Genomic DNA, 20,416 nt, shown 5'->3' with positions numbered 1-20,416 from the left:
GTGTTCTGGTGGCCCCCGGCAGACCCAATGAAAAACCCATCCCCCCCTCAACAACCCTGAAGAAAGAAAAAAAAAAATGAAAGTGCGGTGTCCGATCCCAGGAGAAGATGCCAAGAACCACAACCCAGCTAAGCCAGAGGATTCAACAGGAGACTACGCCCTCTAGGAGTTAAGGAGTCCAAATAAACTCCCCACACAAGCAAAATACGACGAGGGCGGCCAACGGCCTCACGGGCCTCCCACATGGCCAAATTATGCACCAGCGCTCTCCAGGTCCAAAAAGAGGGAGGCTCCGAAACAGTCCAAGATTTCAAAATGCATTTGCGAGGAAGGTGACACACCTTACGACACCAAAGGGTACCCCCTTTAGGAAGACCGCGAAAGGCCCCAGGAAGATCAAGAACCAACTGTTCCACAGTACCCACAATGGCGCTCAAAAATAACCCACGGAAATATCGAACCATAGCCTTCCAAAAAACCTGTATAGGCCAACAATCCCAAAAAGAGTGAGCGAAAGTATTGGGGTCCCTGCCATATTTCAAGCACAAAGGGGAGTCAATACCTCCCATTTTATGCAATTGGACTTGAGTAAGATAGGCCCTATAAATCACTCTAACATAACACTCAAGATACTCCGCCCCCGTGATCAGATGTGGGACCCCACGCACCGCTCGCAAAACATCCCAAGCACCAAGATCCAGGCCAAGTTCACGACCCCAGCTTCGACTAAGCTGCGACAGCTCTTTAGTATCCATAAGCTCCAACAAGGCCCTATATAATGCCGACACCGAAGTAAAAGAAACTGCCACCCCGTCAAAAAAAAGCCGAAGACGCACCCCCATCGGGAAAGCAAGGCGATCCTGCGGAAGAGAAAGAATATAATGCTTAACCTGACAATAGGCAAAAATATCACCCCAGCCCCCACCCAATCGATCCCTCAAAGCATCCAGAGGCTGCAAACCGCCCTCCTCCATCAACAGATGTTCCAAAAGATGAAAACCGCGGGCCGCCCAGTCGAGAAAAGCAGGGCTATCCCGGCCCGGAGGAAAGGCCAAGTTCCCCCGTAGGGGAAGTTGATTCGACACACTCGGGTCCCCTCCCAGTCTGCCGGCCAAGCTCCCCCATACAGCACGCATAGACTTCAAAGAAACACACGCACGGAACTCAGGGGGAAGATCCTTAGTGGGCAAGTGTAAGAGACTGTTCAAGGTATGAGGAGCATAGAAGGCCCGTTCAAAATCCAACGGAGTATACTGATGTTCACCCAGGAGCCAGTCTTTCAAATGGCGCAGTAAACAGGCCTCATTATAAAGGCCAAAATCAGGAAGTCCTAGTCCTCCCTGTTGCCAGCCACCCACCAAATAGGGAAAACGAACCTTCGGTTTGCGCGAATTCCAACAGAAACAGGACAGCAAATGATGTAAACTGTTAAGATCCTTTTTCAACAAACAAAGCGGCAAAGTCTGGAACACATACAGCCATCTCGGAAAAATCACCATGCGAACCAAAGAGATGCGTCCCAACAAGGTCAGAGGGAGGCCCTCCCAGGCCTCCAGCTGGACCTTAGTAGCAGCCAAAAGCTTAGGAATATTAAGCGAATAAAGCTGAGTTGTGGAAACCGAAAGGTAGACCCCCAATACTGGTAACTATTTTTATGAAATATAGTTAAGATAGACGTCAATAGGGCCTGGAGCTCACAGATCACCAAATGAATAGCTGAACTGACTGCTAAAAAACTTCCTGGACAGAAAGTGGCTTCATCTAACTGAATGACAATTTGAGAGAGGAGCTCCCAGAATACATATAATCTTGTATCCTATACACTAGCCACGCATGCGCACTCCTATTTGCGTGCTTCCGTGATCAGTAGGTCTGTGGCCGCAGGAGTGCGCATGCACGCTTGTATGTCACCAGCCGCCGATCGCCTCCACAAGCTGGGACAGCAGCCAGCCGCTGATCTCCACTCCTCCAGCGGAGGGGGGGGGGAGTCTCAGAGGAGAGGGATCGCGACTGCTCAGCGCCCCCACCGAGGAGCCCAGCAACTTTCTGCCCCGGCTCTTAAACTGACCCCGCTGCCTGGGGCCCGAGTCCTTTGCCACCCCCTCTTCCCTTCTCGTGGGCCCGACTACAAACCTGGCGATTCAAGCAGCGTGTGCAGCAGTCTTCACATGCTGCTTCGGACCCTTCTACTGCCATGATTTGCTCTGCCGCATCTCTGAAGAGTTCATCAGGGACGTGCCAGAGTAAATCAGGGCAGTAGAAGGATCCGAAGCAGCATGTGGAGACTGCTGCACACGCTGCTGGAATCACCAGGTTTGTAGTCGGGACCGCGGGAAGGGAAAGGGGGATAGAGGAAACGCTAATGCTGCTGCACAGGGAACTGGTGTAAGGGGAGAGAATGCTGCTTTGGACAGACAAACAGAGGGAGGAAGGGAGACAGAAAGAAAAGAAGAAAGACACAGGGGCAGGTGCACAGGGTGTGGGGGGAGGGAAATGGAAAGGGAGGGAATGCTGCTTTGGATAGACAGAGGGAGGAAGGGAGACAGAAAGAAAATTAGAAAGACACAGGGGCAGGGAGATACACAGAAAGATAGACAGACAAAGGGGGACAGGGACAGAGACAGACAGAAAGAGACAGCGAGAGTCGCATCAGGAGGGGTGCGGGATGCGGCAGAGGGAACTTTTCCAATGGGTGCAATTGGGCAGCTGTCGGGAACCTCTGATCAGGGGCAGAGCAAGGTTAAGTATATCATAGGGATAAGAAGGAGGAGGGGGGGAGAAAAAGGAAGGGACGCCTACTGCTGGACAGGGGGAGAAGGAAAGAGGTGCTGCTGGACAGGGGGGAGGTAAAACAAAGGGAGAAGGGCTGCTGCAGCATAAGGAGAGCAGTGAAGGGGTGGTGGTGGACACAGGGGAGATAAAAGGAAGGGAGAATGGACAGGGGGTGCAGGCAAGGGGTGGTGATGGACAGCCAAGGAAAAAGAAAGACAGAAAGAAAGAAAGTGGCTAAGGAGAGAGAGAAAGAAATAAAGACACACACACACACATATATTCTAGCACCGTTAATGTAACGGGCTATAAGACTAGTGTAATTATAATCTTAGTGAAGGTCATAATTAATTATTTGCAGATCTTGCCAATTTTCTGGTGCATAAAGTCCCTTGGTAGCAAACTGGAAAATAACTGACTTGAACAAGTTTTATATATGGGATCTGGCCTATGTGGAAGCAACTAAATAAGGCAGAGACAATCAGCTTCTCTGATGCTCAAAGAAAACACTAGGTAACGATGAGAATTATAATCTTTCCAGATCTGAAATTAAAGCTTGTGGCCATAGTGCAGTGGTCTCAAATTTGTGGCCCGGGGGCCACATGCGGCCCCGCCAGGTACTATTTTGAGGCCCTCTGTATGTTTATCATAATCACAAAAGTAAAATAAAACAGTTTCTTGATCATATGTCTCTTTAGCTATAAATTACAATATTATTATTGACTTAGCCAAAAGGAAAGATTTATAAACTATAAAGAGTTTTACCTCATGCAAAATTGTAATTTCTTTAATAAGACATTAACTATTTTTTCTGAGGCCCTCCAAGTACCTACAAATCCAAAATATGGCCCTGCAAAGGGTTTGAGTTTGAGACCACTGCCATAGTGGAAGAGCTAAAAAGTAGAAATGGCACAAATTGAAACTTGTTGGAGAAGATCAAGAACCAAACTAAAGATCAGCAGGAATTCACTGGTGAAGTACAACAAGCAATAAGGACGCAGGGGTGTCAAAGTTGGTCCTCGAGGGCCGCAATCCAGTCGAGTTTTCAGGATTTCCCCAATGAATATCCACTAGACTATAAACTGCAGAAATTGGAGAACAGATCACAGGCAATCTCAACTTTAGAGGGATCCCAGAGTTCTCCAATGCTATGGAGTTGGTTTTGGACATATGCAAAACCAAGAGCAAACAGATACAGCATAGTTACTCACCTATAGCAAGAGTTATTCAAGGACAGCAAGCAAATATTCTCAGATATGGGTGATATCATCCATAGAACCCAAAATGGACAATCAAAAAGAGGACTGTCACTTAAACTTTAAGATCACCGTACCACACATGTGTTGGTGTTTTCCTATCTGATGTCAGGCAGCAGGACTATCACAAGGAAAGATTGTTTTATTATTGACTAGCTCATTGGTTCCCAACCCTGTCCTGGAGGAACACCAGGCCAATTGGGTTTTCAGGCTAGCCCTAATGAATATGCATGAAGCAAATTTGCATGTCTATCACTTCCATCATATGCAAATCTCTCTCATGCATATTCATTAGGGCTAGCCTGAAAACCCAATTGGCCTGGTGTTCCTCCAGGACAGGGTTGGGAATCACTGGACTAGCTGATCACCCAGCGTTGCCCGGATATTTATTTATCCCAATCTTCCAGTATTGATAGATTTGTATTCAGTGATTAATCTAATCTTTGGTTTATATACCGGGTTATCTCCCATTGGAGCTCGACTCAGTTCACATATAATTAAGACTAGAGTACAGAGCAGAAAACATAGGAGAAGGAAAAACTAATTAAAAACTAAAGTATATAAAAGCATAAGAAAAATAACTATAATATTATCATTTTGTTGAGACTGTAGTTAAACCATTTAAAAATTGTGAGAACAACAAAGTTTTCAGGAATTTACAAAATAATTGCAGCTGGCCTAAAAGCCTAATGGAGTCAGGAAGTTCATTCCAGATCTCTACAAACTTGGAAACAAAAGATCGACTGAGCTTCCCAGCAGATTTAATTCCCTTAAAGGAAGGCAAGGCTAACTTAAATCTTTGTGTGTTTTTCAAATGGCAAAGTCTAAGGGTATTCCATCCAACATAAGGGGACAAAAGGATCAAATATTCCATAGAGACGCATGAAGATTATGCATGCACATTTAAACTGGATCCTAAAGCGAACTGGGAGCCAGTGAAGATTTATCAACAAAGGGAAAACATGATCATACTTTCGTTTCCCAAAAATGAGCTTAGCTGCAGTATTCTGTATTAATTGAAGTAGTTTTAGACTGCCCTGCTTAATGCCCAGATAAACCGAGTTACAATAATCTAGCTGAGAAAGCACAGTGGATTATACCAACACTGAGAAATGTTCTTGATGGAATAGTGATTCGACCTTTCTCAACATGCACAGACTGAAAAAACTACTTTTTTGTCAAGGAATTTATTTGTTCATGAAATGTAAGTGATGAGTCCAAGATGACACCCAGGACTCTAGATGAAAAATCTATATGTAGTGAGATACCTGTTTTTAATGTGACAGAGGAAGGGAGGGGTTTTCTAATCTTGGCCCAATCCAAAGCAATTTGGTTTTAGTAGCATTCAGTTTCATTTGAATAGACAAAGCTCACAACTGAAGTTTAGAAATGCAGCAGTCTATACCAGGGGCCAGGTTGTTAAGATCAGGATCAACTTCTAATAAAATGAAAATATCTTCTGCATAGGTAAATATAGTCTCTGCTGATGAAAGTCAAAAATTTTTCAGAGAACAATTAAACAAGATTGGCGATTAAACAAGATTACGGCTGGAACTTGGACTTAAACGGCATTGGAAGTGTCATCTCAGCGAGCTCAAAAACTATGGATTAGATACCCCCTTCCCACCCCCACAATATTTTTCCCCAAATAGCAAGTCATATGTATACCAAGTTTGGTTGAAATCTCTCCAGGCGTTTGTGTATTAGACACTATCTGTCATTTTCGATAATGTTTACATGTTACCTCCTCCCCACCCCCACAGTATTTTTCCCCAGATATTAAGTCATAAGTGTACCAAGTTTGGTTGAAATCTCTCCATGCATTTCAGAGTTATGCTGAGTATTCATCTCAGTGAGCCTGAAAACTATGGGGTAGACACTAAAATCTGTTGAGGAAAGTGTCGAGGTTGAAAACTATGGGGTAGACACTAAAATCTGTTGAGGAAAGTGTCGAGGCGAGTGCTGAGAATGATCAATGAGACTGTCGAGAGGAGCGTCAAGAATGCAACGAAGAGTCCTTGGGTGTTGCTCAGATTGGACCGAGACTAGATGCATTGTAGTAGGTATTTGCATTGGATGCATCTACAGCATCTCAGCTGATTTTGCAGAGATGGCACCAGTATCGATGTTGTCAAAGATACAAATAGGCTCAGTCTGTGTCAGGTGTTGAGGTATTTGTGATCTTGATGCCTCAGAGAAGACACCAATTGCAGCGATGGTGATCTGGTCTCGATGCAATGATACTTGGGAGTATGTCGATAGTGAAGATGCCTGAAACAATGCTGAAGCATACCTGGAGGGAAAAACATGTTTATGCTTCTTAGCTTTCTTACAAGGTTCCCCCGAGAAAGGCACCACCAACAAAGCAGAGGTGAAATGGGTTACCAGTGACGATGCTGGAATTGTTGGATGTTGAGCGTTGGCATCAGAGTCTCCAGCCATTCTTGATGTACACAAAGATGACCTGAAAACTTGTCCAGTCTGTTGAATTTGTGCAGAGAAAAAGAGAGGAGTCAAAGATGACCATAGAAAATAGCTAGCTATAATAGTGGATAACTTTTTTTTTTTTTTTTTTAAAGAGTATCATAAGTTAGAAATTGAAATTTGACAGCCAAAATGAATCAACAACGTATTTAAATCATATTTTATTTAAACAAATTGTTAAGGTTCCTTTCACATGCCAGATAAGATTGAGTCACCCCTTCTGGTGAGGCCCATTGAGGGAGAATATGGGTGAGTAAATGATGAGCAAGGGTTAAGCAGTGCTTGGATAGGTTGTGACATGGGGGCTGGAAAAGGTATGCATAACATGGATGGATGTGTGGAGCCCAGAATTTGCTTGATGGTGAAAATGTGACGGCAATGACCTCCAATACACAGCTTTTGAGGTCTTACAACACAATCAGTAGGTCACTTACCTACTGTGCCCATAACTTAAGTCTGTATTCTGTACTGTGATTTCTATCAGGTAGCCAGCCTCTGGCCAACTCAGTCATCTATCCACTTTTTGTTAGTAAATTAGTATCTGGCCTTAGCTGGGGGTAAAGATAGCTGGAGAAGGAAGTGGGAAATCACCACGCTAAGTCTGTCAAGAAATCCCTATGCTAAAAGCATCTATAAAAATGACATCTTTTTATAAGGAAAATGTATGAGGAATCTTCAAAAAAGTTTCTGCACTTTTATTTTTTAAACACTATTAAATATCTCAAAAGCAAATTACATCACTTTTCCACATAATCACCCTGTTTTGCGATACATTTTTTCCAAGCATCCTATTAATTTCTTAATGCCATCATAAAAAAATGCTTTGGGTTGAGCGTGTAACCACTGATAATTCGCTGCTTTCACCGTCACAGGAGAATCTTTTGACCTTTAAAGCTTCTTTGCTTGATCCAAAAAGGTGAAAATCAGATGGCGCTAAATTGGAACTATATGCTGGATGTTCTATGACTTCCCATTTCAATTTTCTGAGTGTTTCTGATGTGCAGGCTGCAGTGTGGGGGCGTGAATTGTCATGTAATAATACGACACCTTTTGACAGCGTTACTCTTCTTTTAGAGAAGATAGCGGGTTTCAGCTCTCTTTGAAGCATGTCACAATAGGTTGCACTTGTGACAGTTGTTCCTCTTTCATGGCAGGTTTCAAGAATAGGCCCTTGAGAATCCCAGAAGACTGTCAACATCAACTTGCCTGCTGATGGCTGTGTCTTGAATTTCTTTGCCACAAGAGATGATGGATGCTTCCATTGCATACTCTGCTGCTTGCTTTCTGGTTCATACTGGTGAACCCATGTTTCATCACTGGTGACTATCTACTGCAGAAAGTTTTCACCTTTTTATACCAAGTGTTGGGAACAAATGTCTAAGTGCTTATGTTCCTTAGGAACCCACCTGGCACACACTTTATGGACGCTAAGGCTGTCATGAATCAGGGAATACACATATCCAACATTGACATTGAGCTTTTCTGCAATCTGATCAACCAAATTCTTCTGTTTTCACAAATCAATTCCAGGGCTCTTTCTTCATTCTGCATTCTTCGGCTGTCGCTGGACGTCCAGAACGCTCTGCATCAGTAACATTCGTATGGCCATTTCAAACATTTCTATCCACTTAGATGACTCAAGAGAGAACTTTGTCCCCATACTGAGCACACATGGTGTCATCTTGTCCACAAAAAAAAGTATGACAGATCACTGATCCTCTTTGGTGCACATTGTAAGATTAGCAGCCATCTTCACTGCAGTGTAACAGCTCTCCCACTACCTATAAGAGTCACTTGTAGGGTGTTGGTCTTTGACCAGAGGGCCACCGCATGAGCGGACTGCTGGGCACGATGGACCACTGGTCTGACCCAGCAGTGGCAATTCTTATGTTCTTACAAGGTGAACTGGCTTGCCTAACTAGTTGCATGATATTCTATGATACACCCTCTTACTACTTCTCCCGCCACAACCATTTCCTATGAAAATATGAGTGCAGAAACATTTTGAAGAACTATTTACTTACAAAAGGAAGAAGAAGAAAAAAAAAGAAACGATACAGCTCTCCAAAAAAAGTACCTAAAAAAATAAAGGCTGACAGGGCAAGATGGCGGACTGAGTCTCTGACGGTGTTTTGCTGACCTAGGAGAAGTGCTGCAGTGATTTTTCTTGCTGCTTCTGATTGAATATGCCCCATACTAAATGTAAGGGGAGCATGAAGGCATTACTGTTGTCTGCCCAAACTTCCTCCCCGATGCAGCAAACCTTGGACAGATTCGCCGTTAGAGCCCCACCTTTAGATCCTGGAACGGTGTGCCTACATTGAGCGAAGCTGAAGGAGCTGCATCATTCTTGGGCCAAGAAATTTCACTATCTCCTCCGGGAAGCACATCTCCATTGTGTCCAGCGTCAACTCGAAGTGGAGCTGGTGGATTCCTGATGACATTTACTGCGGGAGATGAAATCTCAGGCAGCGGAGCAAGACCTGATGCATCGAATGCCGAGAAAATAAAAAAAGGATCCTCATCAGATCTTCCTAGTCCTGAGGGGGTGACTCTAGATACTATCTGGAAGCCATTCAAAAGCTAGATGAGACACTAATAAAATCTGCCCAGGAAACATCCCTAATTGTGAGTAAAGTCGATCTCCTTTCCCAATCGCTGGAACGTTTAAAACAAGAATATTCTTCGGATATTGATCTAACAAAAAAGGAAATTGCAGAACTTAAGGGTAATGTAACAACTGTAATTAAGGATAATATAACTTTGTACCAGAAAATGGAAAAAATTGAAAACTTCAATAGAAAACTTAATCTTCGGGTTCTGAACTTTCCTAAACCTGTGGGAGTATTTCCTTTGGACTTATTTAAAAAGCATCTTATAGATGTATTGAAATTTTCCTCTACTTCAATTCCACCTTTAAATAAGATACACTTCTTGCCATTTTTTTACAAAGCCCCAGGCCCAGAAGAGAGGGGCTATTTTTCAAGATATATAGTAATGGGTATGATACCAGTGTTTTTTCAGGGGTCTTTTTATAAAAAATTAAATAGTATTCTGGTCAAATTTATTTGGCTGGGTAAAATTGCAAGAATTGCTCTAGTGTCTTTACAAAAGCCAATTAAGGAGGGTGGGTAAATTTCCCCAACTTTTATAGATATCACCAATCCTATATTATGTGCCAAGGTATGTATTGGGTCCTCCCAGAGCTTTTGGAACAGCTTCCGGACTGGTTATGGATTGAAAGATCGCTCATGTTTCCACTTAGACTCGGTCTTCTTCTTAGTATCAAAATACCTAGAATACGTAAAGATAATAGAATATTAATGGACACTTGGAAAACTATAAGATTTGTTGATAAATTTACTCCTGTTCTTATTGGAAAATCTACACATCAAACTATTTGGGTAAACTCCAAGATTCAAATAGGCGGTTTTAAGATTGTCTGGAAAGATTGGATTAAAGCAGATATACGTTCCTTAAATGATGTTATTTCTAATGGTAAGCTGCTTGATTTTTCACAATTGCAACATAAATGGTTGCAATTGAAGCAGGCTATTCAGGCAGGGTTCCCTGAATGGAAATCTCTAAATAATCAATTTAGTTTAGAATTCCTATGTTTTCAGGCAGACTTTCTGGGACACCAGGCCGCACAGTGGTATAAAGTATTATCTAACTAGTCTTTAAGCCCGTTACATTAACGGGTGCTAGAAAGCAGCCCCCTTTCCCTCTCCCCCTCCAGTTCCTCCCTGTCTCTCCGTAGCCCCCCTTCTGTCTTCCCCCCCTAAGCAAAATGATCTGCCTCCCAGCACACCCCTCCCCCCCGAAGCAGCTCCCTTTCCCTCTACCCTGCCAATTCCTCCCTGACAGTGTCTCCGTGGTCCCCCTTCTGTCTCCCCTCCCAAGCAAAGCTGTCTGCCTCCCAGCACACCCCTCCCCCCCAAAGCAGACCCCTTTCCCTCTACCCCTCCAATTCCTCCCTGACTGTCTCTCCGTGGCCCCCCATTTTTTCTCCCCCCCAAGCAAAGCTATCTACCTCCCAGCACACCCCTCCCCCAAAGCAGACCCCTTTCCCTCTGGCCCTCCAGTTCCTCCCTGACTGTGTCTCCGTGGCCCCCCCTTCTGTCTCCCCCCCAAGCAAAGCTGTCTGCCTCCAAGCACACCCCTCCCCCAAAGCAGGCCCCTTTCCCTCTCCCGCTCCAGTTCCTCCCTGTCTCTCTGTGGTCCCCCTTCTGTCTCCCCCCCAAGCAAAGCTGTCTTGCCTCCAAGCACAGCCCTTCCCCAAAGCAGGCCCCTTTCCCTCTCCAGCTCCAGTTCCTCCCTGTCTCTCCGTGGCCCCCCTTCTGTCTCCCCCCCAAGCAAAGCTGTGTGCCTCCAAGCACACCCTTACCCCAAAGCAGGCCCCTTTCCCTCTTCCTTCTTCCCAGTTCCTCCCTGTCTCTTCGTGGCCCACGCGATTTTCTCTTCTCGCGGTCTGGCCAGCTCCCCTAGTCCCTTGCCACCGCCGCCACCGCCGCCACCCCCTTCCTTTCCCGCGGTCGACAAACCTCTTGCCTCCAGCAGCCGCTGCAGCACTGTAAACACGTTGCTTTGCGGCCTCTACTGCCCCGATTTGCTCTTCCATGTCCCTGATGACGTCATCAGAGAAACGGAAGAGCAAATGAAGGCAGTAGAGGCCGCGAAGCAGCGTGTTTACAGTGCTGCGGCGGCTGCTGGAGGCAAGAGTTTTGTCGACCACGGGTAGGGAAGGGAAGGGGGTGGCGGCGGCGGCAAAGGACTAAGGTAGCCGACCAGACCGCGAGAAGGGTAGGCTGAGAGGAACCCGGGACCGTGGCAGAGGCTCGTTGCACAGTGTAAATACAGTGTGAGGCTTCCTTCGCTCTTCCGGGTCTGCATTCCGACTCCTCAACGCGCCAGCCTGAGCCGGCATAGGCGGTTGAGGGTGGAAGGTTGTGGTCGGAGTTGCTAAGCTGCAGCGGATGTGTGAATTGCGAGTGTGGGGCCTGCAGCGGCGCGAGGTGGAGACGGAGAGCAGGCTGTGCTGACGTTGTAGGCGCGCATGCGCACTCGTATTTTCCCGAAGGACCAGGGAACACGTTTTTTTTTTAGTGCGCATGCGCGGCCTATCATTTTATTATATTAGATTATATGAATAAAAAACCCAAAAATGGAATTAGGGATATTTGGAGCATTGAGATTAAGCATCAGATTAATGCGTCTCAATGGCCACGTATTTGGTCTTGGAGAATGAAATGTACAGTGTCTACATCTATGAGGCAAACATGGTTTTTCCTGTTGCATAGAGCATTCTGGACCCCTGTTCGTTTACAAAAATTGGATTGCTCTAAGTCTAATAGATGTTGGCATTTTGTCATATAGAAATTGGAACTTTAGATCATCTATTATTTCATTGTCCATTCATTAAGGCCTTTTGGTATTCAATTTGGGACCAAGTTAATCTTATGATGGAAAATCATGTGGCACTATCTTATGATACGGTTTTATTTGGAATGAGTATGAGGGCTAAGTGTCAAATTTCTGCTGCTAACAATAAGCTTTTGATGATCCTTACGGGAGTGGCTATCCAACAGATAACGTATAATTGGAAGAATTGTTCTAGATTAAATTATAGTTTCTGGTGGAATTCCGTATGCCATTTATATAAAATGGAAAGATTGCTTGCAGTACAAAATGGTTATTTTAATAAGTTTAAGGATGTGTGGGGGATATTAATAAGATATTATAATGATTAATGATTTCTTGTTTCTTTTCCTTATGGGATATTAATGGAAGAAAGGGGGGGTTAGGATACTTTAATATTAAAAATTGGATATTATTATTGTATATTTTAACATATGGGATATAAAATGAAATAGGTGGGAGGGGGGATAAAGCTCATTTTAATAATTATTGAAATATTCATGTGATGTGATATTTTATTGTTGAAATTTTTGTACACTTGATGTTGAAAATAAAATGAATAAAGATTAAAAAAAAAAAAGATATATAGTCTATTTTGGAGGATTCATTATCAGAGGTATCCGATCAAGCAACACTTTTGCTATCCTTTGTCTTCAAACAAGATCTAAACACAGTGATGAAATTGATTTTTTGAAATTCTCATGTTCCATTTTGTGGTCAAAAAATTTGGATTTGACTAAGGATTGAAATTACCCTGAGAGGGAGCAAGTGACGTCACCATCTAAGATGGACGTTTGAACATTTAGCTCCGCATGTCCTCCATGTAATTTTTAAGCTGGATTCGTCCCTTCTTGTGTCAAAGTGCCTATTCTGAACATTTTTGGCTAGGATAAGGGGAGCTTTCTGTGATTGCGGGCCTGATGACTCACCAGCCGTGTAAAATGTTGCGCGATTTTGCCCTCGAACCTCCAGGGCCTGCTCCACTACAAGTCCCTGCCTCAACACCTGAACCCACGCCTAAGATTACTACGGCGGAGATCTCGAAGAGTACATTCAGTCAGGAAGTACTGATCCCCTGACAGAGGTTAGAGCTATGCGTTGAAATTCGCCGGGAGATGAAAGAAATGAGGGGCGATTTTACCACCTTAGCGACTGAATTGCGAGGCAAAATTACTGAGATAGGCACCCGGGTAAGTGACGTGGGAACACATAAGAACATAAGAAGTTGCCACCACTGGGTCAGACCAGAGGTCCATCACGCCCAGCGGTCCGCTCCCGCAGAGGCCCATCAGGTCTGTGACCTGTGAAGTGGTTCCTGACCATTTCTGTAACCTACCTCTACATCTATCTGTAACCCTCAAACCCTCATCCTTTAGAAACCTATCTAAACCTTCCTTGAAACCCTGTAGTGTGCTCTGGCCTATCACAAGCTCCTGTTGATGCACAGCAGGAGGTGTTGGGACATTTTGATGTGCGCTGCAAAGACTTACAACTGCAGCAAGCCACTATTTTAGATAAGCTGGAAGACTTGGAGAACCGGAGTCGCCGAACTAATTTGAGGATCCTGGGGCTCCCTTAGATGCCGAGTATAAAGATTGTGAACGTGTAGTACAGCAAATAGCGAGTATGGTCCTGGAGACACAGAAAGATTTCGAGGCTCCGGTAACTATTGCTATTGAAAGGCTATTAAAATGGTGTGTGGTCTTCGTGATAAGGCGTATGGGGACAGACTTAAAGATCTCAAACTGTATACTTTGGAGGAAAGGCATGAGAGGGAAAGATCATTTAAATACCTACATAATATAAATGTGCATAAGTCGAGTCTCTTTCATTTGAAAGAAAACTCTGCAATGAGAGGGCATAGGATGAAGTTAACAGGTGGTAGGCTCCAGAGTAATCTGAGGAAATACTTTTTTACAGAAAGGGTGGTAGATGCGTGAACAGTCTCCTGGAAGAGGCGGTAGAAACAGAGACTGTCTGAATTCAAGAGGGTCTGGGATCTCTCTGAGCGAGAACGAAATAATGGTTACTGTGGATGGGCAGACAAAATGGGCCATTTGGACTTTATCTGCCATCATGTTTCTATGTAAATACTTCTGTTTTCTGTTCTCATAGGCTTCTACGGTTGGTGTCATGAATACTGCAGTTGTTCAGGTCTCACTGCATCTGAGTATGTAGAACTGACATTTCAACCATCATGCTGTGGGGTCTGCAGTACACCCTGAAGAAAGCCACAGCATGATGGCTGGAATGTCGGTTTTACCCACCCAGATGCAAAGAGACCTGGACAACTGCAACAATCAAATATTTCTGTTCACGGAAGAAAATCCTCTAGAAACCTCAGTTAGTTGACAAAGATAAATATATGGGAAAGGGGTTAGTTATCACATCGTTCACAGAACATGTTTATGAACAACTGAAAATGGGCAGATGTGTCCATCACAGAATCCTAAAGGAGCTGCGAGAGGTTCTAATCTAATCAGGATTTCTTAATCGCACTTATTCAGGTCAGGTTTTAAGGTGATTTACAAGATAAGAGGCCCATGCAACATCATGGGGAAAAGGTTACATCATGTCGTAGAGGAAAGTTACACTGTTATAATAGGAGAAAATGTTGCAAAACATTATAGAGGAAGGTTGCATTGCTGCAAGAGGGGAAGTAGTTACATCACATTGAGGAGGACTGTTACATTGTCATGGAGAGAGAGCAGAGTTACTGAGATGAAAGGAATTTATCAAATAGGTATTTTCAGTTTTTTCTTGAAGGTCAGGTTGTTCGGTTCTGTTCTGGATGTTGGAAGGGCATTCCAGGCTCTTGTAGCAAAGTATGTTAAAAGGGTGTTGAATGTTCTGGTGGGTCCTCTTAGAGATTTAACAGATCCTTGGAGATAAAAGAGGTTCCACAGCAATGGAGAAGAGTGGATGTGATTCTTTTTCACAAAAGTGGTGACATAGAAGTGTGAAACTATAAACCTCACTTTGGTGAATGAAATAGAAGTAATGGAAGCTCTGTTGAAAGGATGAATAGTGAAATTCCTGGAATCCAGTGGGATCCAAGATATGCTGAACTGGTAAGGGAAGAAAAGTAGAAAAGTTATTTGATGACAAAAATGCTGCAAAAGAAAAGCTTGAGTTGTAACAATAGCTATAAACAGACCGGCTGGAAAATCATCTTTTGACTATGACCTAGTCTATTAGCTGATATCTAATCACAGAGACAGGCTTTTGAGTCCATGATTACAAAATCACAATATTATGTGGAAACATACTCTTCCTATGTGATACTACTTAATAGTGGTAGCTGGAAGCACAATATTAGACTCCTTCCTGATCAAAGTAAACTTTAATATTTTTGTTTTTACAAACCTGGACATAGGTAGAATTGTTCGCTCTTCATGATAATCACTGTCACATTCTGTTATGTATTCTCGTAACACAGTCAACACCCGCACCATTCGTATTGCTTCTTGCCTTGCACAATTAATACTGTCTTTATCACCATCCAACACACATAGTGTGTCATAGGAGGCCTTCAAACGATCAAAGCAAGACTGAATGAAGTCTTCATGGATCTCTACCTATACAAAAGGTAAAATCTTGAATCAACTTTTCTAGTTACCATGTAACCAGATCATGCAGCAGCATTCAAAATATTTTTTGGGACAGAAAGGATAGTATAAAATTCCTTTAGCTTTAATAAAGATCAACAACATTTAAGACACAACTACTATTCTTTTGCTCTCTTTTTTGAAATGTTTAAAAATGTACTGTATAAGGTAAAGGTGGAATTGACAGCTTCATGAATACCTTGTAACAGATCAAAAATAGAATATTTTTATCCATTTTAATGAATTACTCAATACCAGAGCTGAAGCCAGAAATGAGCATAAACAGAGTAAGGCAAACCATTTTTTAAAAAGGCAAGCTTTGGTGTATTTGCTGTTGCAGACTTGGCAGAGAGGGCGGCCTATGTGTTAGAACAACATCCAACTTTTTTTCTTTTACCTGATTGACCTGTAATCTTGGTCCAAGATTTGTGTAAATTTCTTTGAGAAGATCAATGGCCCTGCTGGCAATATCATCACTTCCTTGAATCACAACCTACAACAGAAAAGAAAAAAGATTAGTTTCTTACCTCGGTAATCCTTCTAGAAGACATTATTCTTGAACCTTCAGGTAGTCAATCTATTCCCGTGACAATTCATTAGCATTCTTTTGTTCTGCCTCCCATCTCTCTGGGCTGTCTTCCAATTCCTCAGCTCATACCAAAGCAGATGGTCAACCCTAGGATCCAGCAACAAAGGAAATGTACTCTGTTTCTACATGAGATATGTTTTAATGTATAGTCATTTAATAAACTTTGTTTCTAAGGCTGATGTGTACAGTCCCTTCCCCACTTGTTTTCTTGTTCTGGTATAATTTATATGGGGTTGTTTTCCTTGTTTTTTGTGAACTGTATCAGCCCTCGAGAAAAAACAGAACATGGAGGGGGTATGGGAACACTTCCTGAGAAACATGTCTGTTGTGCTCATATCATTAACGTCCCACAGATGAAACAACCAACCATTTGCAATACATAAGGTGAAAACAAATAAGTCACCTATTATCAGCAACTCATTTCTTAGTATTGCAACGGAAAGTGAAACGACACAAAAATCCATACGAAAAAGGAGATTATCGCTGAAAAATAGCTGGAAAGCGATGACCACAAATGCCCGCAGTCTAAGCAACAAAGTTCATGATCTGCAAGCCCTGATGTTAGAGGCAGATCTAGATATTGTTGCTATCACAGAGACATGGTTCAGTGAATCACATGGATGGGATGCAAACATACCGGGATATAGTCTTTTTAGGAAGGACAGAGATGGTCATAAAGGTGGAGGAGTAGCTCTCTATGTAAAGATCAATATCCAAGCGACCGAAATGCAAGGGACCTGGGGAGAGGAAGAAGCGATATGGATTGCTCTGAAAAGAGAAGATGGAACTTCTATCTATGTGGGTGTAGTCTACAGACCTCCGACTCAATCGCAGCAAATTGATAAGGATCTGATTGTGGATATCCAAAAGTTTGGAAGGAAAGAGGAGGTTCTGCTGTTGGGAGATTTCAACCTGCCGGTTGCGGACTGGAATGTTCCGTCTGCGGAATCGGAAAGAAGTAGGGAGATTGTGGATGCCTTTCAAGAGGCTCTGCTCAGACAAATGGTGACGGAACCAACAAGGGAAAAAGAGATATTGGATCTGGTCCTCACAAAAGGAGAGAGTATCTCTAATGTTCGAGTGGGTGCTCACCTGGGTAGTAGCGATCATCAAACGGTTTGGTTTGATATAACGGCTAAAGTGGAGAGCGGCCACACGATACTTAAAGTCCTAGATTTCAAACGTACAAACTTTAATGCAATGGGAAAGTACCTGAAGAAAGAGCAGTTAGGATGGGAGGACATAAGAGAAGTGGAAAGACAGTGGTCTAAGCTGAAAGGAGCGATAAAAATGGCTACGGACCTTTATGTGAAGAAAATCAATAAAAACAAGAGAAAAAGGAAGCCGATATGGTTCTCCAACCTAGTGGCTGAGAAAATAAAGGCGAAAGAGTTGGCGTTCATGAAATATAAAAAAAACCCAAGAAGAGGAGAGCAGAAAGGACTACAGGGTGCAACTGAAAGAAGCCAAGAGAGAGATATGTTTGGCGAAGGCACAGGCGGAAGAACAAATGGCTAAAAATGTAAAAAAGGGAGATAAAAATTTTTTCAGATATATTAGTGAAAGGAGGAAGATAAAAAATGGAATTGCTAGGCTAAAAGATGCTGGGAACAAATATGTGGAGAGTGATGAGGAGAAAGCAAATGTGCTAAACAAATACTTCTGTTCTGTGTTCACAGTAGAAAATCTTGGAGAAGGACCGAGATTGTCTGGCAAAGTTACACGAGAAAATGGAGTAGATTCTGCGCCGTTCACGGAGGAGGGTGTTTATGAGCAACTTGAAAAACTGAAGGTGGACAAAGCGATGGGACTAGACGGGAACCATCCCAGGATACTAAGGTAGCTCAGAGAGGTTCTGGCGAGTCCTATTAAAGATTTGTTCAACAAATCTCTGGAGATGGGAGTGATTCCTGGGGATTGGAGGAGAGCGGACGTGGTCCCTATTCATAAAAGTGGTCACAGGGATGAAGCAGGAAACTACAGGCCGGTGAGCCTCACTTTAGTTGTTGGAAAAATAATGGAAGAGTTGCTGAAAGAAAGGATAGTGTACTTCCTTGAATCTAATGGGTTACAGGATCCGAGGCAACATGGCTTTACAAAAGGTAAATCGTGCCAAACGAACCTGATTGAATTTTTTGATTGGGTGACCAGAGAGCTGGATCGAGGACATATGCTAGATGTAATTTACTTGGATTTCAGCAAAGCCTTTGATACAGTTCCTCATAGGAGGCTGTTGAACAAACTTGAAGGCCTGAAGTTAGGACCCAAAGTGGTGAACTGGGTCAGAAACTGGCTGTCGGACAGACGCCAGAGAGTGGTGGTTAATGGAAGTCGCTCGAAGGAAGGAAAGGTGACTAGTGAAGTCCCTCAGGGTTCGGTGCTGGGGCCAATCCTGTTCAATATGTTTGTGAGTGACATTGCTGAAGGGTTAGAAGGAAAAGTGTGCCTTTTTGCAGATGATACCAAGATATGTAACAGAGTAGACATCGAAGAGGGAGTGGAAAATATGAAAAAGGATCTGCAAAAGTTAGAGGAATGGTCTAATGCCTGGCAACTAAAATTCAATGCAAAGAAATGCAGAGTAATGCATTTGGGGATTAATAATAGGAAGGAACCGTATATGCTGGGAGAAGAGAAGCTGATATGCACGGACGGGGAGAGGGACCTTGGGGTGATAGTGTCCGAAGATCTAAAGGCGAAAAAACAGTGTGACAAGGCAGTGGCTGCTGCCAGAAGGATGCTGGGCTGTATAAAGAGAGGCGTAGTCAGTAGAAGGAAGAAGGTGTTGATGCCCCTGTACAGGTCATTGGTGAGGCCCCACTTGGAGTATTGTGTTCAGTTTTGGAGACCATGTCTGGCGAAAGACGTAAGAAGACTTGAGGCGGTCCAGAGGAGGGCAATGAAAATGATAGGAGGCTTGCACCAGAAGACGTACGAGGAGAGACTGGAAGCCCTGAATATGTATACCCTAGAGGAAAGGAGAGACAGGGGAGATATGATTCAGACGTTCAAATACTTGAAGGGTATTAACGTAGAACAAAATCTTTTCCAGAGAAAGGAAAATGGTAAAACCAGAGGACATAATTTGAGGTTGTGGGGTGGTAGATTCAGGGGCAATGTTAGGAAATTCTACTTTACGGAGAGGGTAGTGGATGCCTGGAATGCGCTCCCGAGAGAGGTGGTGGAGAGTAAAACTGTGACTGAGTTCAAAGAAGCGTGGGATGAACAGAGAAGATTTAGAATCAGAAAATAATATTAAATATTGAACTAGGCCAGTTACTGGGCAGACTTGCACGGTCTGTGTCGGTGTATGGCCGTTTGGTGGAGGATGGGCAGGGGAGGGCTTCAATGGCTGGGAGGGTGTAGATGGGCTGGAGTAAGTCTTAACAGAGATTTTGGCAGTTGGAACCCAAGCACAGTACCGGGTAAAGCTTTGGATTCTTGCCCAGAAATAGCTAAGAAGAAAAATTAAAAAAAATAAAATAAAATAAAAAAATCTTTTAAATTGAATCAGGTTGGGCAGACTGGATGGACCATTCGGGTCTTTATCTGCCGTCATCTACTATGTTACTATGTTATTAGAGTGCATCCTGCACTAAGAATGTGGGAGATTCGTCAGATACCCCCTAGATTATTTAAAGCAGTATTCGCATTTTCTATCTTTTTCAATGCTGGATTAGGGAAAGAAATAAAATGTCCAGATTCCCCGGCATGTTTGAAGCAGTAAGCAGGCAAAGGAACACTTGACATGGCAGGCTTCAGAAATGTGTTTACTACAAAGAAGATTACCAAAGTAAGAACCTAATCTTTCCTTCTAGTGCGACAAACATTATTCCTGAACCTTCAGGATGTATCAAAGCAGTTCCCAGAGTCTAGGGCACAATAGATGAGCCTTATAACAATAAAGATGATCTGAATACAGAGTCCATTTTAGCCGTTACGTCTACCCTGTAAAACTTTGTGAATGTATGGAGAGAGGCACATGTGGCCGCTCTACAAATTTCTTCTAGGGACACCACTGAAGATTCTGCCTTTACGGATATAGGTGGTTGCTTTCCACTTCCGATACAGACTGAAGAAATGGCCATACGGATCTATCTTGAAATGGTCATTTTCGAGGCTGGTCAGTCTTTACAGGCAGCACAGGCCAGTACAAAGATGATCCGACAGTCGAAATTTGTTCGTAATCTCCAAATACTGCAGCAACATATCCAATAATTTCAGTATCACACTTTCATGAACCTGAAGGCAGGAAACCACACTTCCTGATTGATCTAAAAGCTAGAGACAAC

General features: G+C 43.4%; 1 protein-coding gene across 4 annotated transcripts in view; it reads right to left on the bottom strand.

Annotated features, from left to right (window-relative positions):
• The window catches only part of USP9X (ubiquitin specific peptidase 9 X-linked), a 589,740-nt gene that overhangs the window by 280,758 nt on the left and 288,566 nt on the right, over positions 1-20,416 (bottom strand). For all 4 annotated transcript variants that reach the window (XM_033949377.1, XM_033949378.1, XM_033949379.1 and 1 more), the window contains 2 exons: positions 15,933-16,028; positions 15,294-15,505 (listed from right to left, as the gene is read on the bottom strand). In XM_033949377.1, the coding sequence (XP_033805268.1) occupies positions 15,294-15,505; positions 15,933-16,028 (308 nt within the window). The remainder of the gene's footprint in view (positions 1-15,293; positions 15,506-15,932; positions 16,029-20,416) is intronic.

Source organism: Geotrypetes seraphini, chromosome 6, assembly GCF_902459505.1.
Source record: "Geotrypetes seraphini chromosome 6, aGeoSer1.1, whole genome shotgun sequence".
Taxonomy (NCBI): domain Eukaryota; kingdom Metazoa; phylum Chordata; class Amphibia; order Gymnophiona; family Dermophiidae; genus Geotrypetes; species Geotrypetes seraphini.
The sequence above is the reverse complement of the archived record's forward strand: the minus strand, read 5'-3'. Positions and strand labels throughout refer to the sequence as shown.